The following is a 20,296-nucleotide window of genomic DNA, read 5'->3' as shown; positions in this document are numbered from 1 at the left end:
GTCCTGTAAGGAACTGCAGAGAGCGAGCAGCAGGGCCAGCGTCCTCGGGGGGGTGCCCGCAGGTACGTGTGAAGTGGAGGCGCCCAATGACTGTCTCCAAAGTGCAAACTCAGGTGTGAAGCGAATGATAATGTGACCAGAGAAGATCAGCCAGATCAAAGAAAGGAGATCCCGCGGGGCTGAGACGGTAGCACAAGCACAGGGGATTTTTTAGGGCTGGAGATTCCCGGGGGGGGGGGGGGGGGCTCTCGGAGAGATCCTTCTGCAGGGAGGGGGATTGTCAAAGGCAAAATATCCCAGCGTCTCTTCACTGCGACCCAGGCCACCCGAGCATGGCTTGGTCAGCAGCATGGAGGCGGCTGGAGAAGAGGGTCAGAGGGCACCGCACCCCATCTCCCCCTGCAGCTGCGCACAGCACCCCGCCTGGCCTGCACCCCAAAGTGCCCCGTGCCCCCCGCACTGCGCCAAAGCCCGGGACTCCGCCCATCGCCCCTGGAGCCCCAGGCTCCCCGCGCGCGCTCCGGCCGATACCATCTCTCCAGCCGGGGGACGGGAAGCGCGGCGCTGGGCTCCCCGCTAGGGGTCGCGGTGGTTCAGTCCGCCCCGGGGGCGGGGCCACAGGGCGGTTGGGAGGCGGCCGCGTGCAGGACCCCGCCCCCGCCCCCGACCCGCCGGCTATGGCGCCGCGTCGCCGCCGCCACCCTCGGGGCCGCGAGCCCGAGCCCGAGCCGGGCGAGCTCCGCCTGGGGCCTAGGGAGGGGAGCCCGGAGCGGCCGGTGAGCGGGGCGACCCGGTCAGGGACCCGCGACTCCCGCAGGCCCAGGGCCGGGCCGCAGGGCGGGTGCCCCTGCCTCGGGGAGCGCCCGCGCCAAGGGAGGGGGCGCCCGGAAACCCCCCTCGGGGGCGGGGCCTTCGAGCTGCGGGCGCGACCCGGCCCTGGGCCGCTCCGGTCAGCACCGGCGCCCCGGCTGGTCGAGTCCCGCCAGTGGGGCCCAGCTGAGGCGGGCGAGGGCCTCAGCACCGCCCTGGCCGAGAGCCGCCCACGGTCAGCCCGCCCCCCGCGAGCCTGCGCCCCAAACCCCGCGAGCCCCAAACCCCGCGAGCCTGCGCCCCAAACCCCTCATCCCCGCCCCCCCACGAGCCTGCGCCCCAAACCCCTCATCCCGCAAGCCTGCGCCCCAGCTCAGAGCCCCCTCCCGCATCCCATACCCCTCATCCCCAGCCCCCAAATCTGCACACCAAACCCTGACCCCCTCCCGCACCCCAAAGCCCTCATCCCCACCCCCCGAGCCTGCACCCAGAGCCCCCTCCCGCACCCCAAACCCCTCATCCCTGCCCCCCCGAGCCTGCACCCCAGCCCTGAGCCCCTTCCCAACCTGGAGCCCCCTCCCACACCCCAAACCCCTCATCCCTGCCCCCCCAAGCCTGCCCCCCCAGCCCTGAGCCCCTTCCCAACCTGGAGCCCCCTCCCACACCCCAAACCCCTCATCCCCAGCTCTGTTGTGTCATGGGCATCAACAATTTTCTTCAACTGGGTCTCCAGAAAAAAAGTTTGAAAACCACTGCTCTAGGGAGTTCTAAAATAAGACTGGACAGATAAGGGAAAATAGGCTGCAAGGACCACTCCCGCTCTGATTGGGCTGGATGATCTAAGAGCCCTCTTCTATCTATCGTGACCTGAAATAACATTGCTTTTTGCATGTGTGCCCTTTCCCCGTCATCAGCAGGCATCCAGTAAGATCTTACCAGCCTTTCCAACGCCTGATTACTCCTCTGATGTAGAGCCAGACACGAGAGAGATGGTACGAGCACAGAACAAAAAGAAGAAGAAATCTGGGGGCTTCCAGTCTATGGGTGAGTGAAATGGATGGTCATAAATCTGAGGGCAGAAATTGCGTTTTGATTAACATGGGGTGCTCAAACTTAGCTCGACTCAGGGCCACCTCAGCAACTGGTCAAAGCCTGAGTACCAGGCAGAAGAGCACATTGCAGGTGTATTCAGAAGAAATCACATGTACCAGCATGCATCAAGGCCCATGCTTAGATCAAAATTGGGGGTCTTTTTATTTGCCTTCTGGAATTTGAACCTTTAAGTCACATTTTTGAGCTTTTTATCTGCAACTATTAGGACAAGAAACTTTTTAATGAAAGCTGAGGTTATTCTCCAATCACATGACTCCAGAAGCTGGAATTTTAAGTAAAAAACAATAATATCGCGAGACTTGCACTAAAATAGTTGGCAACACTCCACCCTTGTTATCCAAGGGCCATTTAATATTGAGATCATATTTGTCTTCTCTTCTAGGTTTGAGTTATCCTGTATTCAAAGGAGTCATGAAGAAAGGCTACAAAGTGCCTACGCCAATCCAGCGGAGGGTAATGGACAGGCTCTCATTGCTCCAGTGTAATTTTTATGGGGTGTATGTTTGTTAAAGATCATGGGGGGTTTCCATAGGTAATTTCTGCAGTGCTTTGTGCAGTTGAGGTGGGAGGTGAATCTCACTGTGCTGGTGAGCCTTAGCCACATCTGGCATGTGGATTTCACTAGATCAAGTGTTAGCAAAGGTTGCCCAACACCCCTGTAACCTACCTGTGGAACTCATTGCCACAATATATAATTTAAGCTAAGAATTTAGCAGGGTTCCCAAAAGATGTGGATATTTATGTGGATTATGAGAACATCCATGGATACCCCAGTGATTGGTAAGAATTCTCCAGCTGGATTGGAGCAGCATCTGTTCTTGTTTTGCAGACTATCCCTGTGATCCTGGATGGGAAAGACATGGTGGCCATGGCAAGGACTGGCAGTGGGAAGACGGCTTGTTTCCTCATCCCCATGTTTGAGAAGCTGAAGGCGCACAGTGCCCAGACAGGAGCACGAGCCCTCATCCTCTCGCCAACCCGCGAGCTTGCCTTGCAGACTATGAAATTCACCAAGGAGGTAGGGAGTGGAGGAAGCAGCATCAGCTGATCAAGGAGCCACTGGGACTGGAATAGCTTGGAGCTCTCTCAAAAATGTGACTTGAGAGCATGGTGCATGGAGTTATGGTGGTATGGAGAGTCAATATAGTGCAGTAATTGCTTAGGGACGATTTCTTGCATGACATAACTAACCTGTGGAACTCATTGCCACAAGGTATCATTGAAGCTAAGAATGTAGCAGGGTTTCAAAAAGATGTGGATGTTTGTGGATTATGAGAACATCCATGGATAACCACAGTGATGGGCACAGAATAAGAATCAGAATAGAACTAGACATGATAAAAAAATAAGGGTGAGATCATCAAGCTTCATGGCATAAGCCAACTGGCTGGGGGTTAGGCAGATGATGTGCCTGTAGGCAGGTTATTCCATACTTGTCCACTAGGGGGTTCCTTGCACCTACCTTTGAAATATTTGGTCCTGGCAAGAGACTAGACTAGGGTGGGCAAACTTTTGGCCCAAGGGCCACATCTGGGTTGGGAAATTGTATGTAGGGCTGGGGCAGAGGGTTGGGTGTGGGAGGGGGTGTGGTGTGCAGGAAGGGGCTCAGGGCAAGGGGTTGGGGTGCCAGCCGCTTCCGGGAGCGCTTCCACAGGCTGGATTGAAAGCCCTGACGGGCTGGATCTGGCCCACGGGCTATAGTTTGCCCTCCCCTGGACTAGACAAAAAGCAGATGGACCTTGGGTGTGATCAAGTCTGGCTGCGCTCCTGTGGTTTAGCTCACACAGACAGCCTTCAGACAGAGCTGTAGTCTGTGTATGGGTACTTTTTGTAATGCTGCAGGTTAAATGAGTATGAACAGCCACTGCATTCTGTCTTTTGAGTGCTGATGGCTGGGGTTGTTACATGAGCCTCCTGCTGCTCCTGTGGAAAGTCCCCCCACATCGGTGGTATTGTGGGGTTAAAGATGGAGGCTGGTTGTACAAAGGGAGAAGCAGCCTGATCCAAAGTCTTAGCAACTTCAGTGTGTTCATCCTTCCTTAGACAGCCAGGCCTCTGGTGCTGGGGTAGCCCTGGCAGTTGAGGTGAAGAGTCCAATGGTTGGGAATAAGGGGAGTGGGGAGCTGGAGGCAAGATTAAGATTGACAATAGATGGGGTGTTTTTGGTTCTGCAGCTGGGCAAGTTCACAGGCCTGAAGACTGCATTGATTCTGGGAGGAGAGAGGTAAGCCAGTTGCAGTCTACCCCAAGTGCCAGCGGCTGCAGCAGATTGAAAACCCTTGTGAACGTTTTGTCAAATGTATTTTTCCCTAGAATGAGTCAGTTACAGTAGAAACTTGTGAAATATTGGCTAGATCAATGCCCAGATGAAATATTGACCTGGCTCAGTGACACTGCAATGGGTAGAAACATCACAGCTGGGTCTAAGCGGGATTGCTGGGACTGAATCTGGGCCCTTCAAGGGGTTCCGTTAATTTTCAATGAATTTTTAAAAAAGCATATTGGCTCCTTTCAGCATTGGGACCTAGTCCCAGCTTTGGGCCCAGCTACTTGTATTTGTGCATGCATGGCGGGCTGGTGCGCATCGGGCAGTTACCGAAACGTGCGTGTGCGGCGGGCGGTTACCGAGACGTGTGCGTGCGACAGGCTGAGGAAGGATTTCAGAAGCATGGCACAGATCATTGGGCAGCTTGCTGCTCTCTGGCCAACCTGTTCCTTTAGAACGATCCCTGGGAAGCCGGGCTCAAGGATCAGCATGCTCCGTCTCCGCTGCTTTTGCAGAAAGCAAGTTGAGGGCATGAGGTGCTTGGCAAAGTGCAGGTGGCTCAGTGATTTACCTTGGAGCTTGCTGCTGGGCTGGGTGTGGTCCCTTGTTGTTGGTAGGGCTGTGTTATGGCTCACCCTGCTGGTCATTATTACCAGCACCTCCGATTCTCTTTCTCCCCTAGGATGGAAGACCAATTTGCAGCTCTGCATGAGAACCCTGATATGTGAGTCTTAATGCTGAGGGGCAGCGACTGTGTTCTCCAAATGTGGATGGGGGGGGGGGGGAAGGGTCACAGCATGGGGATGGGGCTTGTGGGTGGGTTTTTTCCTCTTTCTTTGGAGCACTGAGACCCAAGACACATCCCACACAATCCATCCTCTAGGACTGCCCTGCTGTTTTGTTCTTTTCTGTAACTGATCTGGAGTATCTGTGATTGGGAGAGTTGGGTTAGGCTGTCTTGACTTTCCTTTCCCACCCCCCAGGCAGCATAGTCTCACTTCTGTTATTTCATAGAATCATAGTCTTTAAGGTCAGAAGGGACCATTATGATAGTCTAGTCTGACCTCCTGCACAACACAGGCCACAGAATCTCACACCCACTCCTGTAATAAATCCGTAGCCTATGTCTGAGCTATTGAAGTCCTCAAATCACGGTTTAAAGACTTCAAGGTGCAGAGAATCCTCCAGCAAGTGACCCATGCCCCATGCTGCAGAGGAAGGCGAAAAACCCCCAAGGCCTCTGCCAATCTGCCCTGGAGGAAAATTCCTTCCTGACTCCACATATGGCGATCAGCTAAACCCTGAGCATGTGGACGAGACTCACCAGCCAGACACCCAGGAAAAAATTCTTTGTAGTAATTCAGAACTCACGCCATCTAACATCCCATCACAGGCCATTGGGCATATTTACTGCTAATAGTCAAAGATCAATTAATTGCCAAAATTAGGCTATCCCATCATACCAGCCCCTCCATAAACTTATCAAGCTTAGCCTTGAAGCCAGATATGTCTTTTGCTCCCACTGCTCCCTTTGGAAGGCTGTTCCAGAACTTCACTCCTCTGATGGTTAGAATCCTTCGTCTAATTTCAAGTCTAAACTTCCTGATGGCCAGTTTATATCCATTTGTTCTTGTGTCCACATTGGTACTGAATTTAAATAATTCCTCTCCCTCCCTGGTCTTTATCCCTCGGATATCTTTATAGAGAGCAATCATATCTTCCCTCAGCCTTCTTTTGGTTAGGCTAAACAAGCCAAGCTCTTTGAGTCTCCTTTCATAAGACAGGTTTTCCATGCCCCGGATCATCCTAGTAGCCCTTCTCTGTACCTGTTCCGGTTTGAATTCATCTTTCTTAAACATGGGAGACCAGAACTGCACACAGTATTCCAGATGAGGTCTTGCCAGTGCCTTGTATAACGGTACTAACACCTCCTTATCTATACTGAAATATCTCGCCTGATGCATCCCAAGACCACATTAGCTTTTTTCATGGCCATATCACATTGGTGGCTCATAGTCATCCTGTGATCAACCAGTACTCCGAGGTCCTTCTCCTTCTCTGTTACTTCCATGTAACGCGTCCCCAGTTTATAACAGAAATTTTTGTTGTTAATCCCTAAATGCATGACCTTGCACTTTTCACTATTAAATTTCATCCTATTACTATTATTCCAGTTTACAAGGTCATCCAGACCTTCCTGTATGATATCCCGGTCCTTCTTTGTGTTGATAATACCTCCCAGCTGTGTGTCATCCGCAGACTTTATTAGCACATTCCCGGTTTTTGTGCCAAGGTCAGTAATAAAAAGATTAAATAAGATTGGTCCCAAAACTGGTCCCTGAGGAACTCCACTCGTAACCTCCCTGCAGCCTGACAGTTCGCCTTTCAGTATGACCCATTGTAGTCTCCCCTTCAACCAATTCCTTATCCACCTTTCAGTTTTCATATTGACCCCCATCTTTTCCAATTTAGCTAATAATTCCCCATGTGGAACCGTATCAAACGCCGTACTGAAATTGAGGTAAATTAGATCCACTGTGTTTCCTTTGTCTAAAAAAACCTGTTACCTTCTCAAAGAAGGAGATCAGGTTGGTTTGGTACGATCTACCTTTTGTAAAACCATATTGTATTTTGTCCCAATTACCATTGACGTCAATGTCCTTAACTACTTTTTCCTTCAAAATTTTTTCCAAGACCTTGCATACTACAGATGTCAAATGAACAGGCCTTTAGTTACCCAGATCACTTTTTTTTCCCTTTCTTAAAAATAGGGACTATATTAGCAATTCTCCAGTCATAGGGTACAACCCGAGTTTACAGATTCATTAAAAATTCTTGCTAATGGGCTTGCAATTGCATGTGCCAGTTCCTTTAGTATTCTTGGATGAAGATTATTTGGGCCCCTCGATTTAAGTCCCATTAAGTTGTTCGAGTTTGGCTTCTACCTTGGATGTGGTAATATCTACCTCCATATCCTCATTCCTATTTGTCGTCCTGCCATTATCCCTAAGCTCATTAGCCTTATTAAAGACTGAGGCTAAGTATTTGTTTAGATATTGGGCCGTGCCTAGATTATCCTTAACCTCCACTCCACCCTCAGTGTTAAGTGGCCCCACTTCTTCTTTCTTAGTTTACTTCTTATTTATATGGCTATAGAACCTTTTACTATTGGTTTTAATTCCCTTTGCAAAGTCCAACTCTACCTGGCTTTTGGCCTTTCTCACTTTATCCCTACATGTTCTGACCTCAGTAAGGTAGCTTTCCTTGCTAATCCCTCCCATCTTCTACTCCTTGTAGGCTTTCTGCTTTTTCTTAATCACCTCCTCTGAGATGCTTGCTCATCCAGCTTGGTCTACAACTCCTGCCTATGAATTTTTTCCCCTTTCTTGGGATGCAGGCTTCCGATAGGTTCTGCAGCTTTGACTTGAAGTAATTCCAGGCCTCCTCCACCTTTAGATGCACAAGTTCTTCAGTCCAATCCACTTCCCTAACTAATTTCCTTAATTTTTTTTTAAAATTAGCCCTTTTGAAATTAAAAACCCTAGTCACAGATCTATTTTTATTTATCCTTCCATTTAGTTTGAACTGAATTAGCTCATTATCACTTGAACCAAGGTTGTCCCCTACAACCATTTCTTCTATGATGTCCTCTCTACTCACCAAAACCAAATCTAAAATGGCATTCTCTCTTGTTGGTTCAGCAACTACTCGGTGAAGGAATCCATCAGCTATCACAGGAAAATCTGAGCTCTATTATTATTACTAGCACTTTTTCTCCAGTCTATATTTGTATTCCGGTAGCACTTATGAGCTCTTGACAAAGAGAAGAGCCCTATCCACTAGGCACTGCACACACGCAGAACAAGCTTGCAGGTGCTGCATGCAGTGGGTCTGATTCTGCACTCACGGTGTAAATGGGAAGTGAAGCCACTGAAGCTGATGGAGTCACAACCTGTAAACCCTGTGTGCTGAGCAGATCAGACCCAGAGCCTCTGCGTGTTTCAGTGAGCATCAAGATAGCATCCAATGGGGGCTGCCTGCTACTCTGCGCCTCTTAAGAGCATCTTCCTATGTGTAAAGAAAAGCAGTATTTGTGGCACCTTAGAGACTAACAAATTTATTAGAGCATAAGCTTTCGTGAGCTACAGCTCACTTCATCGGATGCATTTGGTGGAAAAAACCATGTGTGTTTCTGGGGGGAGAGCGGAGACTGGAGATGGGTCTTCCTGGAGTGGAGGCATCTGAATGTCCCTCTTGGGCTGGAGAGGCAAGTGGGATGGGAGGGGGTTGGTTGGGGAGAGCTGCCTTGTCCTATTTTTTACCAGAGCGGAGAGCTGCAGCTTTCACAGCTCCATCTCTCTCCACCAGGACAGGTGGGTGCCCGGATGTGGGTAGCATCTTGGGCCTCGCATGAAGTTGTAGGCAGCTGGGTGCCTTCTGCCCATTGGTGTCTGTCATTCCAGAATTATTGGCACCCCCGGGCGCCTGATGCACGTGGCTGTGGAAATGAATCTGAAGCTGCACAGTGTGGAGTACGTGGTGTTTGACGAAGCTGACAGGTCAGTTCATGATGTTGCCGAAGCTGAGATTTCACCTTGGGGCATTTGTCAGCCCCTCTGTTCCCAGGGGCTCCCAGTAGGACCCTCCGTCAGCCAAGTGTGACAACTGCACTACCAGGGAGGAGATGGGGTTTGGTACTGTGGCTGCATCCTGTGGGTACCTGTCGGAAAGGAGCAGAGGTGGGAGAGTGGATTCCCAGTGCCACAGATGAAAGAGCACACAGCTATGTCAGGCTCTGAGTGCCTGATGAGTGAGATGTTAGGCCAGTGTGGGAAAGCAGACCAGGTCAAGGATCTTGGGAAAGCAACCAACTGATGCAATGGTGCCCTTTCTTGTTGGCTGATGCTGGGCTAGATCTTCCACTTGCAGGGCCAGCGCTGGGGCTGGCATGTGAGATTCTAGGGTCTGGGGATAGGAGCTCCTGGGTGTGGATTTAAGGCCTCGCCCTGGGAGGAAGCAGCATGTCCCTGTGCATGGGGATGTGCAATCCCCGTGCGCACACTGCTTTCCTGGGTGCTGCGTCAGATGACCGGGCCCTGGGGTGGGCATGGCTTGCTGGGCTATGTGGCTGCTGACCTTGGTGGTGTTGCCCCCCTCAGGCTCTTTGAGATGGGGTTTGCGGAGCAGCTGCAGGAGATCATCGCCCGACTCCCTGAGAGCCGCCAGACCCTGCTTTTCTCTGCAACGCTCCCCAAACTGCTCGTGGAGTTTGCTCGGGCCGGTAAGGAACATCCCCCCAGCCAGCCCCACACAGGAGAGACTGGGGGGAGGTTAGATGGAGAGGGGGTAACAGGCTGAATGGCAGGTCAGCTAAGAGCAGTTTCAGCTGTGCTGACCTGTCCTTTTGGGGGAGGGGAAGGTTTCCTCACCTGCTTTTGCCCCAGGCCAGGGGCATCCACACTGCCTGTGTCCCACCTATTTCTTTCCTCTTCAGTTCAGGGGACCTTTCCCCTGTCTCTTGCAAAATGAATTTTAGTGCTTGTGAAAGCAGGCAGCTAATTTAAAGCTGGGGCATGGCACGGCGCGGGCAGGGCTCCAATCCTTTCCCCTTGCCTCCGCTGGCACATCCCCCTCCTGACCTGCAGCACCCTCTACTGGGCGTGTCCAGTATGCCTTTCAGAAGCTGTGATTGCCTCGCTGTAAGTGTCTAACAGTGAGTCTGCTACCTTGGCCTGTTCTTATCCATTGTGAATTCAGGCGCCCCATCCCCCTTGCCCTGGGCTCATGTTCTCCTGCTTCATTCACAGGTCTCACTGAGCCAGTCTTGATCCGCTTGGACGTGGAGACAAAACTCAGTGAGCAGCTCAAGGTGAGATGCGCTTGGGGTCTTCAAGGCTGTTGAGTTCGGGAGGGCTGGGATAGAGGAGACTGGGACTGTCTCTTGGTTCTGGGCCTGTATAGCACCTAGCACCATGGATCCCTGGCCCACGTCTGGGGTCCCTAGGCTGTAGTGCAATACAAATAACTCCCCGTTTGTCTGAGCTCACCCCAGCAGAGCCCTCAAGCTCCAAAGAGCACTGCTGTCAGCTGGCACTGGGGAAGGAGGTGGAGGATCAGCAGTATGCGTTGTATAGCCCCAGTGTGCATATGTGCCTGCCCTTCTCTGGACTGCTGCATTTCACAGCTGCAGGCAGTGTGCAGCACCCCCTCTTGGAGCTAGTAACTGATGCTTGGGTGGACGAGGTGCTACCATAAGCCTGATCCCGTCAGGAGCCTCAGTTAAGCGTGGCCCTGACAGCATTAGCTGGTGTTGGCACCTGCTGCAATCTCGCCTGTAGGCAGACTCGGGTAGAACCTGAGGCCAGGTGAGGTAGACAGGGGAACCACCCTGAAAGTCCAAGCCTCCAGGGAACCAGTTTAGATTGGAGGGCAGAGAGGACACCTTCTATCCCGTCCCATTAGCCCCAAGAGCATGCTGGGTGCTTTCCAGACAGGGCCAAAGAGCTGCCCTGCCAGAGGTGCCAGACAAACGGGGTGATGGGCTGCAGCACTGGGCTGTGTTGTTTCTTTGGTAGCCTCTAGACACCTCGGTAGTGGATCAGGACACTGTGGTGCTAGGCGCTTCACAGCACCTGTCCCAATCAGAGTGATGAGAAAGCACAGCCTGTGTTGTTAGCCCCAGCATCTCTGGCTTGTGTAGCTTCCAGGGGAGCCATTGAAGGGGAAGGGAGGGGCTTCCTACCTCACCCCTCTCTCTGCTGGCAGCTGGCCTTCTTTCATGTGCGTGCGGATGACAAGCCGGCCGTGCTGCTGCACCTGCTGAGGAGCGTGGTGAGGCCTCAGGACCAGACAGTCGTCTTCGTGGCCACCAAGCACCATGCGGAGTACCTCAAGGAGGCAAGTCGGGGAGCCAACACGCCATGGGCCTGGCACGAGTTGTGCTGGGCCTGGGCCCAGGCCTGGTGGAGCCAGGGGAGATGTAGCAAAGGGGTGGGGATACATGTAGTCCTGAGACCAAGACAGAAGCTCTCACTAAACCCTGGAGGAGAAGGGGGAGCTGCTGGGGGTGCTGCTTCCCCATGGCAGGGAGGAGGGGGAAGGAGCACTTTGCTTCTGTGGCTGCTGCAGGTCTCTGGCTGAACTGGTGCCTGAGCAGCATACAGCAAGGTTGGGAGGCTGGGGGGCACTTGTGCCCCCAGCTCTCCCCTCCTATCTGGTGCGTGGCAGATCACCTGGGTCTGCTTCTCTGGGTGTGTGGTCGGAGTCAAGCCCAAGTTTCCTTCCCAAGAAGGACCCCCGCCTGAGCTTCCACTGACTGACTCCTGTGTCCAGGAAATGCCAGGGTGCTCCCTGTCGCCAGAGCCATCCTGCTAATGCAAGGGAGTGTCAGAGGCTGGTGCTGGGCTGCCAGGAGGAGGAGGGGCATTGCCGATGGACATTGCGGCTCTCTTGGAGGGTGGCAGGGGAGAGATCTAGCATGCTGTTGCTTGGCCAGCCTAGTACATGTAGGAGCAGGGATGCTGAGGGGAGGGAGGTGCAGCCTATCCTGAAGCTGCCAGATGGAATCTCCTCCCTTTTGCTCTGAGGCGTGGCTTGGACTTAGGTTGAGGTCCCATGGTCTTTGGGGTGGTTCTCCCCTGCTGGGGGCCCGGGCACTGACCTGTGCTCCATCCTCCTCCTCCCTCCAGTTGCTGACGGCGCAGGGAGTGAACTGCACCCATATCTACAGCTCCCTGGACCAGGCGGCCCGGAAAATCAACATCGCCAAGTTCGTGCACGGCCAGTGTGCAGTGCTGATTGTTACTGATGTGGCTGCCCGTGGCATCGACATCCCCATGCTGGACAATGTCATCAACTACAGCTTCCCTGCGAAGCCCAAGCTGTTCCTCCACCGTGTCGGTGGGTCTCTGGGGCTGGCTGGGCCACAGGATAGGGCTGGGTCTAGGGCACACCCACCTGTCCTACTTCAGCTGATCTGCTCCCTCCCGCCCTGGTCACACCTCCTCCAGGCTGGTAAATGCCATGGAGGAGGGAAGCCTCTCCACCCCCAAATATCCTCCTCACTGCCCCTGCTGGGCAGCCATGTGCCATTGCCGTGGGAGCCATTGCTGCAGCGTGCGTCATTAACACCTGTCCCAGCCTGGACTCCCTGCCGCTGAATGCTGTCTGGGCTGGACACCTCATCCTGGGGCTGGACCCTGCCTGGGACACTGGGGGAACTCAGCATTTCAGGGAGGGGCACAGGAAGGTCTGAAATCTCAATCTGAGGGGTAAGGCCCAGGTAGCCAGCTAAGCCAGGCCCAGTGGGAGGGCGTGTGCAGTTTGGGGGCCATTCCCATTAGTGGCATGGGCACTGGGTGCCAAATCCTTTGAGAGCAGCAGAGTACATGCTGAGATTCACCATCTGTAGCAGGTACGAGAGGGTGAGAACACCGTGCCCTTGTCCAGCCCTCACTTGAATGAACAGGATGATCCCCACTGAGCATGGGGGCCAAGCTTGGCTTCTTGGCCTCGGTCCCCTTAGCAGCTTCCCTGCCCCCGACCAGAATCGGCACATCAGCCAAACCCAAGTCCGTGACTGTGGTTCCTAAGAGTGGTTCCACGGTGGCTGAGCCAGGGCCAGCAGCCACAGAGTTAACCCGGAGCTATTCCGCCTTGCTTTGCCTTCCAGGCCGTGTGGCCCGTGCTGGCCGCAGTGGCATCGCCTACTCCCTGGTGGCATCAGATGAGACCCCATATGTCTTTGACTTGCACCTGTTCCTGGGGCGCTCGCTTACCCTCGCCAGCCCCCACGAGAAACCCTCAGGTAAGGTTCATCTGGGCACTGGCCCCTTGTCCCCAAGTGGGCGTGTGGAGTTGGGGGTGGGTGCTCTCACTTGGCATTCCTGCTGGGGCTGGGCCTGGCGTGGGGAGAGCCACACCGTGGCTTCGGTGATGATGCGGCCAGCCTCGCAGGAGGGCTGGGTCTCACTCCCCAGGCTGGGGTGGCATGCCCCTTGTCTCTTGCAGGCCCAGATGTCTGTGCTGGCTAACAAAAGTGTGATGGGGAGCTCTGGCAGCAACACAGAGCTCCCCTGCATGGCAGGATGTGCTGATGGGAGGGTGACTCTTGCTGCCAGAGGCCCTGTCTGCGGATACTCTACCCTGGCACAGCACGGTCCTGTTTGCACTATTACCAGGGCTTAGCTCTTTGCATCCCTGAGCAGTGCTGAGGTATCGTGGCCCAAGGTCTCTGCTTAGGGGCCCCATTAAGGTCCCATCTGCATGATGCAATGAATCCCTACAGCTTCATCCCACTGGACCTTCCCCTCCCGCTCTGTCCTCTCTGAGGTCACGTAGGGACCCCTTTGTGTCCCCAGGACACCATAGTGGCCACATCCTACACTGTAGTCCAGCCAGGCTCACGCTTGTTTCTGTTCTGGAATAGCTGTTCAAAAGCATAGTGGGACTGGCACAGCATTGGAGTGGGAAGTCTGGGACTTGGAGACCATAGGCAGGGGATGCTCTGGGTGGAGGCAGGGTGTGGGGAAGAGATCAGTTGTGTATGTCTTTAAAGTTACCAATTGCTCCACCCTTTCTAGCCTGTGCCTTGTCCCAGTGGGCCCCCCTTGCAGAGTGTTGCTACAAAGGCTACTCTCCAGGTCCCTGAACTGGGTGCAATCTCTGTTCCCCCATCCCAAGTAGACACAGGGGATGGGCTGAAGCATGGGACCCCTGGGGAGAAGCTGCAGGACCCGAACCCCTCCTGTCCCGTTGCAGACGGAGAAGGGGTGTTTGGCAGAGTCCCCCAGAGCGTCATCGACGACGAGGAGTGTCTGCTGTTCACTGACCACGAGAGCTCGCTGGACCTGCAGAGTCTGCGCAGGGTGTCGGAGAACGCACACAAGCAGTACCTGAAGTCCCGGCCTGGTCCCTCGCCCGAATCTGTCAAGAGGGTGAAGGAGCTGGACTTCTCCCTGCTGGGCATCCACCCGCTCTTCAGTGAGTGCCTGTCTCTGTCTGCACCCTCCTGGCATGGCAGGAACTGCAGGCTGCTCCCACGCTGGGCTCCTGCAGCGGGGCCCATTGGGTGAGGCTAGGGCAGGAGCTGCTCCTATTGCTAGTGCTCCTGCACTGCTCCCTACTGCGCTTCCTGCTGGAGCAGCAGGGAGCTCTCCCCATAGTCAGTGCTTGTCCAGCATTGCCTACAGCACCCCCTGCTGCGGGAGATTGGGCCTGGAACGCTGCCTCTTCCCGGCTTTCTTTTCCTGCTGGGGCTGGGAGCTTGGATATATATTAGGCACTCACTTCTCTGTGTCCCTTCCTCCCGCTCTGGGCTCCTGGCTCGAAGGTTCTTGCTTTGGGGAGGATGAGCTGGAGAGACTGAAGTTCGTGGACAACATTAAAACCTACAGATCCAAAGCAGTGAGTATGAGCCGTGATCTGACACCAGGCCCGTGCCTATCGGGTGGGGAAGGGAGCTCACTCCAAAGCTGCCAGCAGCATTGCCTCATGTCAGAACAAGGGGGCTGGCCTCTGTGAGCCCTTGACTTGGGCGTGCTGCCAGGTGCAGCGACCCAGCCAGAGTGCCACTGAACTGAATCTTGTCCATCCACCATGGCAACCCAGCAAATGAGGCTCACCCTTGTGGGCGGAGGGGTAACATTAACCCTTGCAGCACCTCTGTGGTGCAAGGGAGTGTGCTTTAGGGATCGCTGCCCCTCCACTGAGATGCAGTTGCACAGGAGTTTAAGGTGGGACTAAGGAAGCTGGGACTCAGCTCCAACTACAGCTCCTCAGGCTCTGGGAAGATGCTCCCTGCCTGCCCCAGGGTTGCTGGGATGCGGCTGGGCCGGCTCCCTGGATGTGTTACTGGCGCTGAGTGAACAGCACGACCAGAGGTGCCAGGTTGAGCTCACATCCCAGCAGACAGCTCCGCCTGCCCCAGTGAGGGGGAGGGGTCCTCCAGGGTAAGCATCACTCACAGGTTCCGTCTCTCGCCCCAGACCATCTTTGAGATCAACGCCACCAACAAAACCCTGGCCAGTGATGTGATGCGAGCCAAGCGGAGCCGCGACCGCAGCCTTATCGACAAGTACCAGAGGGGGCAGCAGGAGAGACGGGCTGGGGCTGCGCTGGGAGGCCAGGACCCAGCAGTCCCTGCCCCTGAGGAGGAGGAAGCAAACCTCCAGGTATGGACTTGGAGGGTGCCAGTGTCATGAGGACATGGGCATTGCCAGCTTCTCAACCACATCCACTACAGAGCCTGCCTGGGGACCCTGGGAAGCAGCCCGCCTGGCTGGCCCCAAGCCCTGCACTGTGTAGTGTCAGCCCATGGCTGGGGGCATAAAGGGCTGGCTAGTGTCATGGCCCCGGTAACGTTTGCAGGTCTGTGTGTTGAGATGGGGGCTGGTGTGATTGTGCCAGGGGCAGGGAGCAGTTTGCACAATTGGTAGCATTGCACAGTGCAGGGGTTGGGTGGCCATCTGTAGCCAAGGCACCAGCTGGCTCAGCAGCTCCTGTCTGGAGAGTAGGGTGGGGGGTTGGCTGTGCACCTAGCCCTCCTGTCTGATCTGTGTCCCAGGAAGTGTTCGCTGCTGTGGTGGGCAGGAAGCGGAAGCAGCACCAGGTGGGAGAGGGCGTCGGGAAGAAGCAGCGTTATGAGGTGCAGCGGGACGAGGAGTTCTACATTCCCTACCGGCCCAAGGACTTAGAGAGCGAGCGGGGGTGAGTCACTTCGACCAATGGCGGGATCCTCTGCTTCTCCCAGCTCCCCGAACCCCTCTGACCTCTGCCTTTCTCCCATCTCCAGGCTGAGCATTGGTGGGGAAGGCAGCACATTTGAGCTGCAGGCTTCTGGCGCCATGCTCGACCTCCTGGGGGACGAGACCCACAACATGAGCAAGACCAAGCAGCTGCTCAAGTGGTAAGTGCCTGACCTGTAGAGGGCAGCAGCAGTCCAGAGAGAAAAGACACCTGCTGTGGGAAGGGCCATGGGGACAGCTGCCCCTCACACGGGGCACTCCCCACCTGGCGGGGCCCTTTGATCCCCAGCAGGCAGCACCAAACAGTGGATTTTGCCTTATCAACCTCTCCTCCTTGCTCTGTTGAGTGCTGGGGGAAGTGCTACGGTGCCAGCTGAGGATGGGATTCTCTCCACCACCCAGCTGGGCTGGGGCTTGATTGCTTGTGCCCCGGGGCTTGAGGGGAGAGCGCTTATTCTTCCAGGTGGGGCTGATCCAAGCCAGCTTGGTGTCAATGAGCCCCATTTCTCTCTCCCCTGCAACGCCATTCCACCCTCCTGCCCTGCCCTCACTCCAGGGACCGCAAGAAGAAGCGGTTCGTGGGGAAAACTGGCCAAGAGGACAAGAAGAAAATCTGCACAGAGAGTGGCAGGTACATCAGCGGCTCCTACAAGAACAACCTGTATCCTTTCAGACTGGGGAGCCTGGGGATGGGCTGGGGCAGAGACAGGGCAGGGAGCAACGTGTATCTAACCATGCTCAAGGGGCTCTTGCTCTCTGCCCTCCCAGGACTTCCTGACTGCAGGGCACGGTGGCGACTGCGGAGGGAGCGTGTGTGAGTGGCAGGGAGCAGCTGTTTCCAGCAGCAAGGGACTGGGCACTTCTGTGGCTGCTGCAGAGGCAATTCCAGTTTGCAATAGCGGGATGGCGTGGTGGCCCTGCTGGCCATTGCTGAGCTTTGCAGCTGGGGATTTTATGAACTGGGGAGCTAGGGACCTGGGCTTCCTTCCAGGAAAGTCTTCTGCCGAGGGAGAAACAGAGTGGTAGCAGGCACAGGGGAGAACGCTGCAACTGCCAGCCCCAGCCTTCAGGGCCCTCTTCCTTCGCGATGCTTTGGGGCTGCGAGCTTAAAGGAGGGAAGCACAGCCCGGGGGGGGTGGGGGGAGAGAGATTGGGATTAAGGTGAGGGGAGAAGTCGTGGAGGGCTCGGGGCACCCTCCCCGTCCCCAGCCTTTCCTTAACCCGCTGCCCCCAGCTATGAGAAGTGGAAGAAGAAATACAAAGTTGCGGAGTGTGACTCCGAGGAGGAGGCGGGGGGCGAGCCGAGAGGCGGGACGCACCGTAGGGGCAGAGGTGAGTGCCTGGGGGTGAAGGCACTGCCCTGTGCAGACATTGGTGCCTTGGGGGATACGGGTGGCTGATATGCAGGATAGCATCAGCCTCCCTGCTGGATAGAGAACTGCTACCTCCCCAGGGCCCAACCGGCTGTGCGGGGGCTCTGCTCTGTGCCAGCCTGTTCCCTGCTAGAGTCCATTCCCCTTGGCATTGCTCTCTATAGCTCAGTCCCTGACCCAGCATCTTGGTACCAGGGCTAGGCGCGTGTGGGGAGCTGAGCAGGGGGGAGAACTTTGAGTAACTCATTCCCCCTGCAGGAGGCAGGCGGCTGGCGCCCTCCCCAGGGAAGCGCAGCTCCCAGCAGGGGAAGGTGCACTCGGAGCTGAAGAGCAAGCAGCAGATCCTGAAGCAGAGGAAGAGGGTGGCCAAGCAGAACTTTCTGCAGAAGGGCGGCCTGAAGCGGCTGAAAGGCAAGAACCGGCAGCGGGTGCAGGAGCTGCGCAGGACGGCATTCGGCCGTGGTGCTGCCAAGAAGGGTAAAATGAGGAAAAGGATGTAGAGAATGGAGCGTGGGAGAGCAGCAGGCCTGATCTGAGCAAAGGACTGATTCCGAGCCATCTTCCCTTGCTGGGGGGTGAGCTGCCCTGTGCAAACTCTGGCCTGGGCAGGAGCCATTAAATGATGTTGTGGTCGGTATTTAGTTTCTGTTAGTTGTTTGTGTCAAATGCAGCAGAGGGGAGCCGAGAGAGGAGTTCCTGTTGCCTTGACCAGCTAACTCTCTTTCGAGAGTGCAGGAAAACCGGTCGGGGGGGTGGGGGGGGAAACCACAGCTGTGCTAGCCTGCACCACTGGTCCTAGTCTGGACTGGTTTTCACCACCTACTCACTCCTTCTCCCAAAGGATGTTCCTGACATTGCATGAGGTTGCTTTTAAAAGCAGTTTTTGATCATAGCACCTCCCCCCCGCCAGGCAGCAGCAACACCTTGCTGGTCCCTGATTGCATTTGTTTCTGCAGAGCCCCCTCTCCCGGCAGTCTAAGCTAGACCATGCATGAATTTGACCTCAGTGCCCCCTTGTGAAGAAAGGTAACAACAGAGGGGGGTTTCAGAGAAGAGCACTCACTTTTCAGGCCTGGCTGCAAAATGGTATTTATGTAATATAAGCTATCGGTCTCAGAGCGCATTGCAAAGGAAGTCAGTATTGTCCCCATTTTACAGATGGGGAAACTGAGGCACAGGGGGTGACTTGCCCAAAATCACCCAGCAGGCCAATGGCAGAGCCAGGACTAAAGCCCAGTCTGAGTCCCAATCCTTTGTGCTGTCTGATCATTGCTGTCCAGCTGTATTCCCCTGGTAATTCCATTTCTCTGCCTCAAGCCAGCCAGATTCTTAGTCTCAGGGCTTAGCTCCTTATGTTATACAGACAAAACCACACAGGTTTGTTTCAGGGGACAAGATGTCACATTTAAACAATTTGATTTATGACCAATAACTAATATCTAATACCTATGTAGCCACACACACAAATGTTCTGCAGCTGCTGTATAGTTACCAGTCCTGAATGTAGCTGGAGTTCATAGCTCGTGGCAGCTAACTGGCCAGGAAAACCAGGCACAAAGAAGGGCTGGGGCTCTGTTAGGCAGGCACTGATGCCCTTCCATGTTGGCAGCAGAATGTTACCCTCCAAAGTCTTCCATCTCATCCATCCTTTTTGTAGGCTTTAGTTTGAATCCAGTCTATAGGTCTTGCTGTGTCAAGCTGCCCCTGGGTTCGGTGTGATTGATCACCCGTCAATTGCAGACATGACTTTCAGCCTAGGACCTGGCTTTTATGTTTCCTCAATTGTACTTTTGTTCTTTTCTTTTGAGGGTGGACTCCTCTTACTTTGTCAGGGCTGTCGTATGCATCTTCAGCCATTGGGTGTTTACACTTTATTTTATCAGAACAGGCTGGGGCTGAAGGTTGATTCCATCATCCATACATTCCTCATTCACACATCTAAACTAGTAAGATTACAGCAGGGTTTTGCAAAACAGAGTGAACATTTTAAAATGGAGTTTGAGTTACAATATGGACAAGTGTAAGGAATGGCAAACAGTGAGCTGAAGTTACAATGTTGCATTGATCAGTTCTACACTTACACAGCTGGGGGTACTCTCCTGCGTCTTCAGCTATGTGACCATGGGGGGAGCAGTAAGTGTCCTCAGCTCCCTGTTGCCTGTCACTCCATCTCCTCCTAACTATGTCAGTTGTGTGGGAGGCGGTGCTCGATCAAGAGATGATTAGAAGGTGGATTTTCTGATAAAGAGCCCTCAAAACTGTTGTTGAGAACCTGCACATGTGCTTTTCTCCTCTGACAATACCATCTGTGCAAGGTCTTTTGCTCTTGGCACATAAAAAGATGGAGGGATGTCCCCAAAGGAAAATGAATAGAGGTGCAATCATAGAATATCAGGGTTGGAAGAGACCTCAGGAGGTCATCTAGTCCAAACTCAAGCTCAAAGCAGGACCAATCCCCAGTTTTTGCCCCAGATCCCTAAATGGCCCCCTCAAGGATTGAGCTCACAACCCTGGCTTTAGCAGGCCAATGCTGAAACCACTGAGTTATCTGTCCTGTCCCAGCCCATCCTCCTTCCCCTCTCTCCCCCCCGAGGGCAATGGGCAGCCATACCATGGCGAGTACAAACTGGGGCATTTAAAGATACTTCTGCAATCCAGTGTCACCTATAACAGTGCAGATGGCCAGAGGCAGCATGTGCAGGCCCTGAGCCAGCCACCTGCAGTGAGGAAACTTCACTTGCTTTAGACTTTAAATGCTTCCTGGGTCCCCTCAGATGGTCTCTCCTGCTCAGGGCTGTGTGGCAGTATGCAAAGGGGGGAAATTGAGCCGTTTGACTTGCTTTTAAAATGGGGCCTTACTGTTTTTTCAGCCTAAATTGAACTAAGCTTTGTATCAAAAGTCAATGTAAATAATGGCCCACACTTTTTTTACTCCAATAAATTATTTTTTCTATTGTCTTTCAACCTCCTTGCTGTGTGTGCAATGCAGA

General features: G+C 54.3%; 1 protein-coding gene across 4 annotated transcripts; it reads left to right on the top strand.

Annotated features, from left to right (window-relative positions):
• Nucleotides 1–608: 608 nt before the first annotated feature.
• Nucleotides 609–20,264, top strand: DDX54 (DEAD-box helicase 54). Of its 4 annotated transcripts, none has more exons than XM_038373502.2 (20): nt 609–776; nt 1,728–1,854; nt 2,306–2,376; nt 2,753–2,941; nt 4,098–4,147; nt 4,872–4,913; nt 8,653–8,748; nt 9,349–9,470; nt 9,997–10,058; nt 10,955–11,086; nt 11,878–12,088; nt 12,861–12,995; nt 13,949–14,170; nt 14,520–14,593; nt 15,175–15,360; nt 15,753–15,895; nt 15,981–16,094; nt 16,490–16,594; nt 17,168–17,265; nt 17,565–20,264. In XM_038373502.2, exons 1-20 carry the CDS (start codon nt 678–680, stop codon nt 17,804–17,806), a joined length of 2,520 nt encoding a protein of 839 aa, XP_038229430.1. In that variant the 5' UTR covers nt 609–677; the 3' UTR covers nt 17,807–20,264. The 4 variants fall into 4 exon arrangements, with proteins under 4 accessions (XP_038229430.1, XP_038229426.1, XP_038229429.1 ...); XM_038373498.2 differs by having other exon boundaries at nt 629–776; nt 14,505–14,593; XM_038373501.2 differs by having other exon boundaries at nt 633–776; nt 1,725–1,854.
• Nucleotides 20,265–20,296: the final 32 nt, after the last annotated feature.

The sequence above is a fragment of the Dermochelys coriacea genome, chromosome 15 (genome assembly GCF_009764565.3).
Source record: "Dermochelys coriacea isolate rDerCor1 chromosome 15, rDerCor1.pri.v4, whole genome shotgun sequence".
NCBI lineage: Eukaryota > Metazoa > Chordata > Testudines > Dermochelyidae > Dermochelys > Dermochelys coriacea.
The sequence above is the reverse complement of the archived record's forward strand: the minus strand, read 5'-3'. Positions and strand labels throughout refer to the sequence as shown.

Excerpts from the sequence above, each read along its gene's own strand:
- DDX54 (XM_038373497.2), top strand. The coding sequence starts at position 678 with ATGGCGCCGCGTCGCCGCCGCCACCCTCGGGGCCGCGAGCCCGAGCCC. Across the intron at positions 15,896-15,980 it reads GACTTAGAGAGCGAGCGGGG|GCTGAGCATTGGTGGGGAAG; the intron begins GTGAGTCACTTC and ends TCCCATCTCCAG. Across the intron at positions 16,095-16,489 it reads ACCAAGCAGCTGCTCAAGTG|GGACCGCAAGAAGAAGCGGT; the intron begins GTAAGTGCCTGA and ends CCCTCACTCCAG.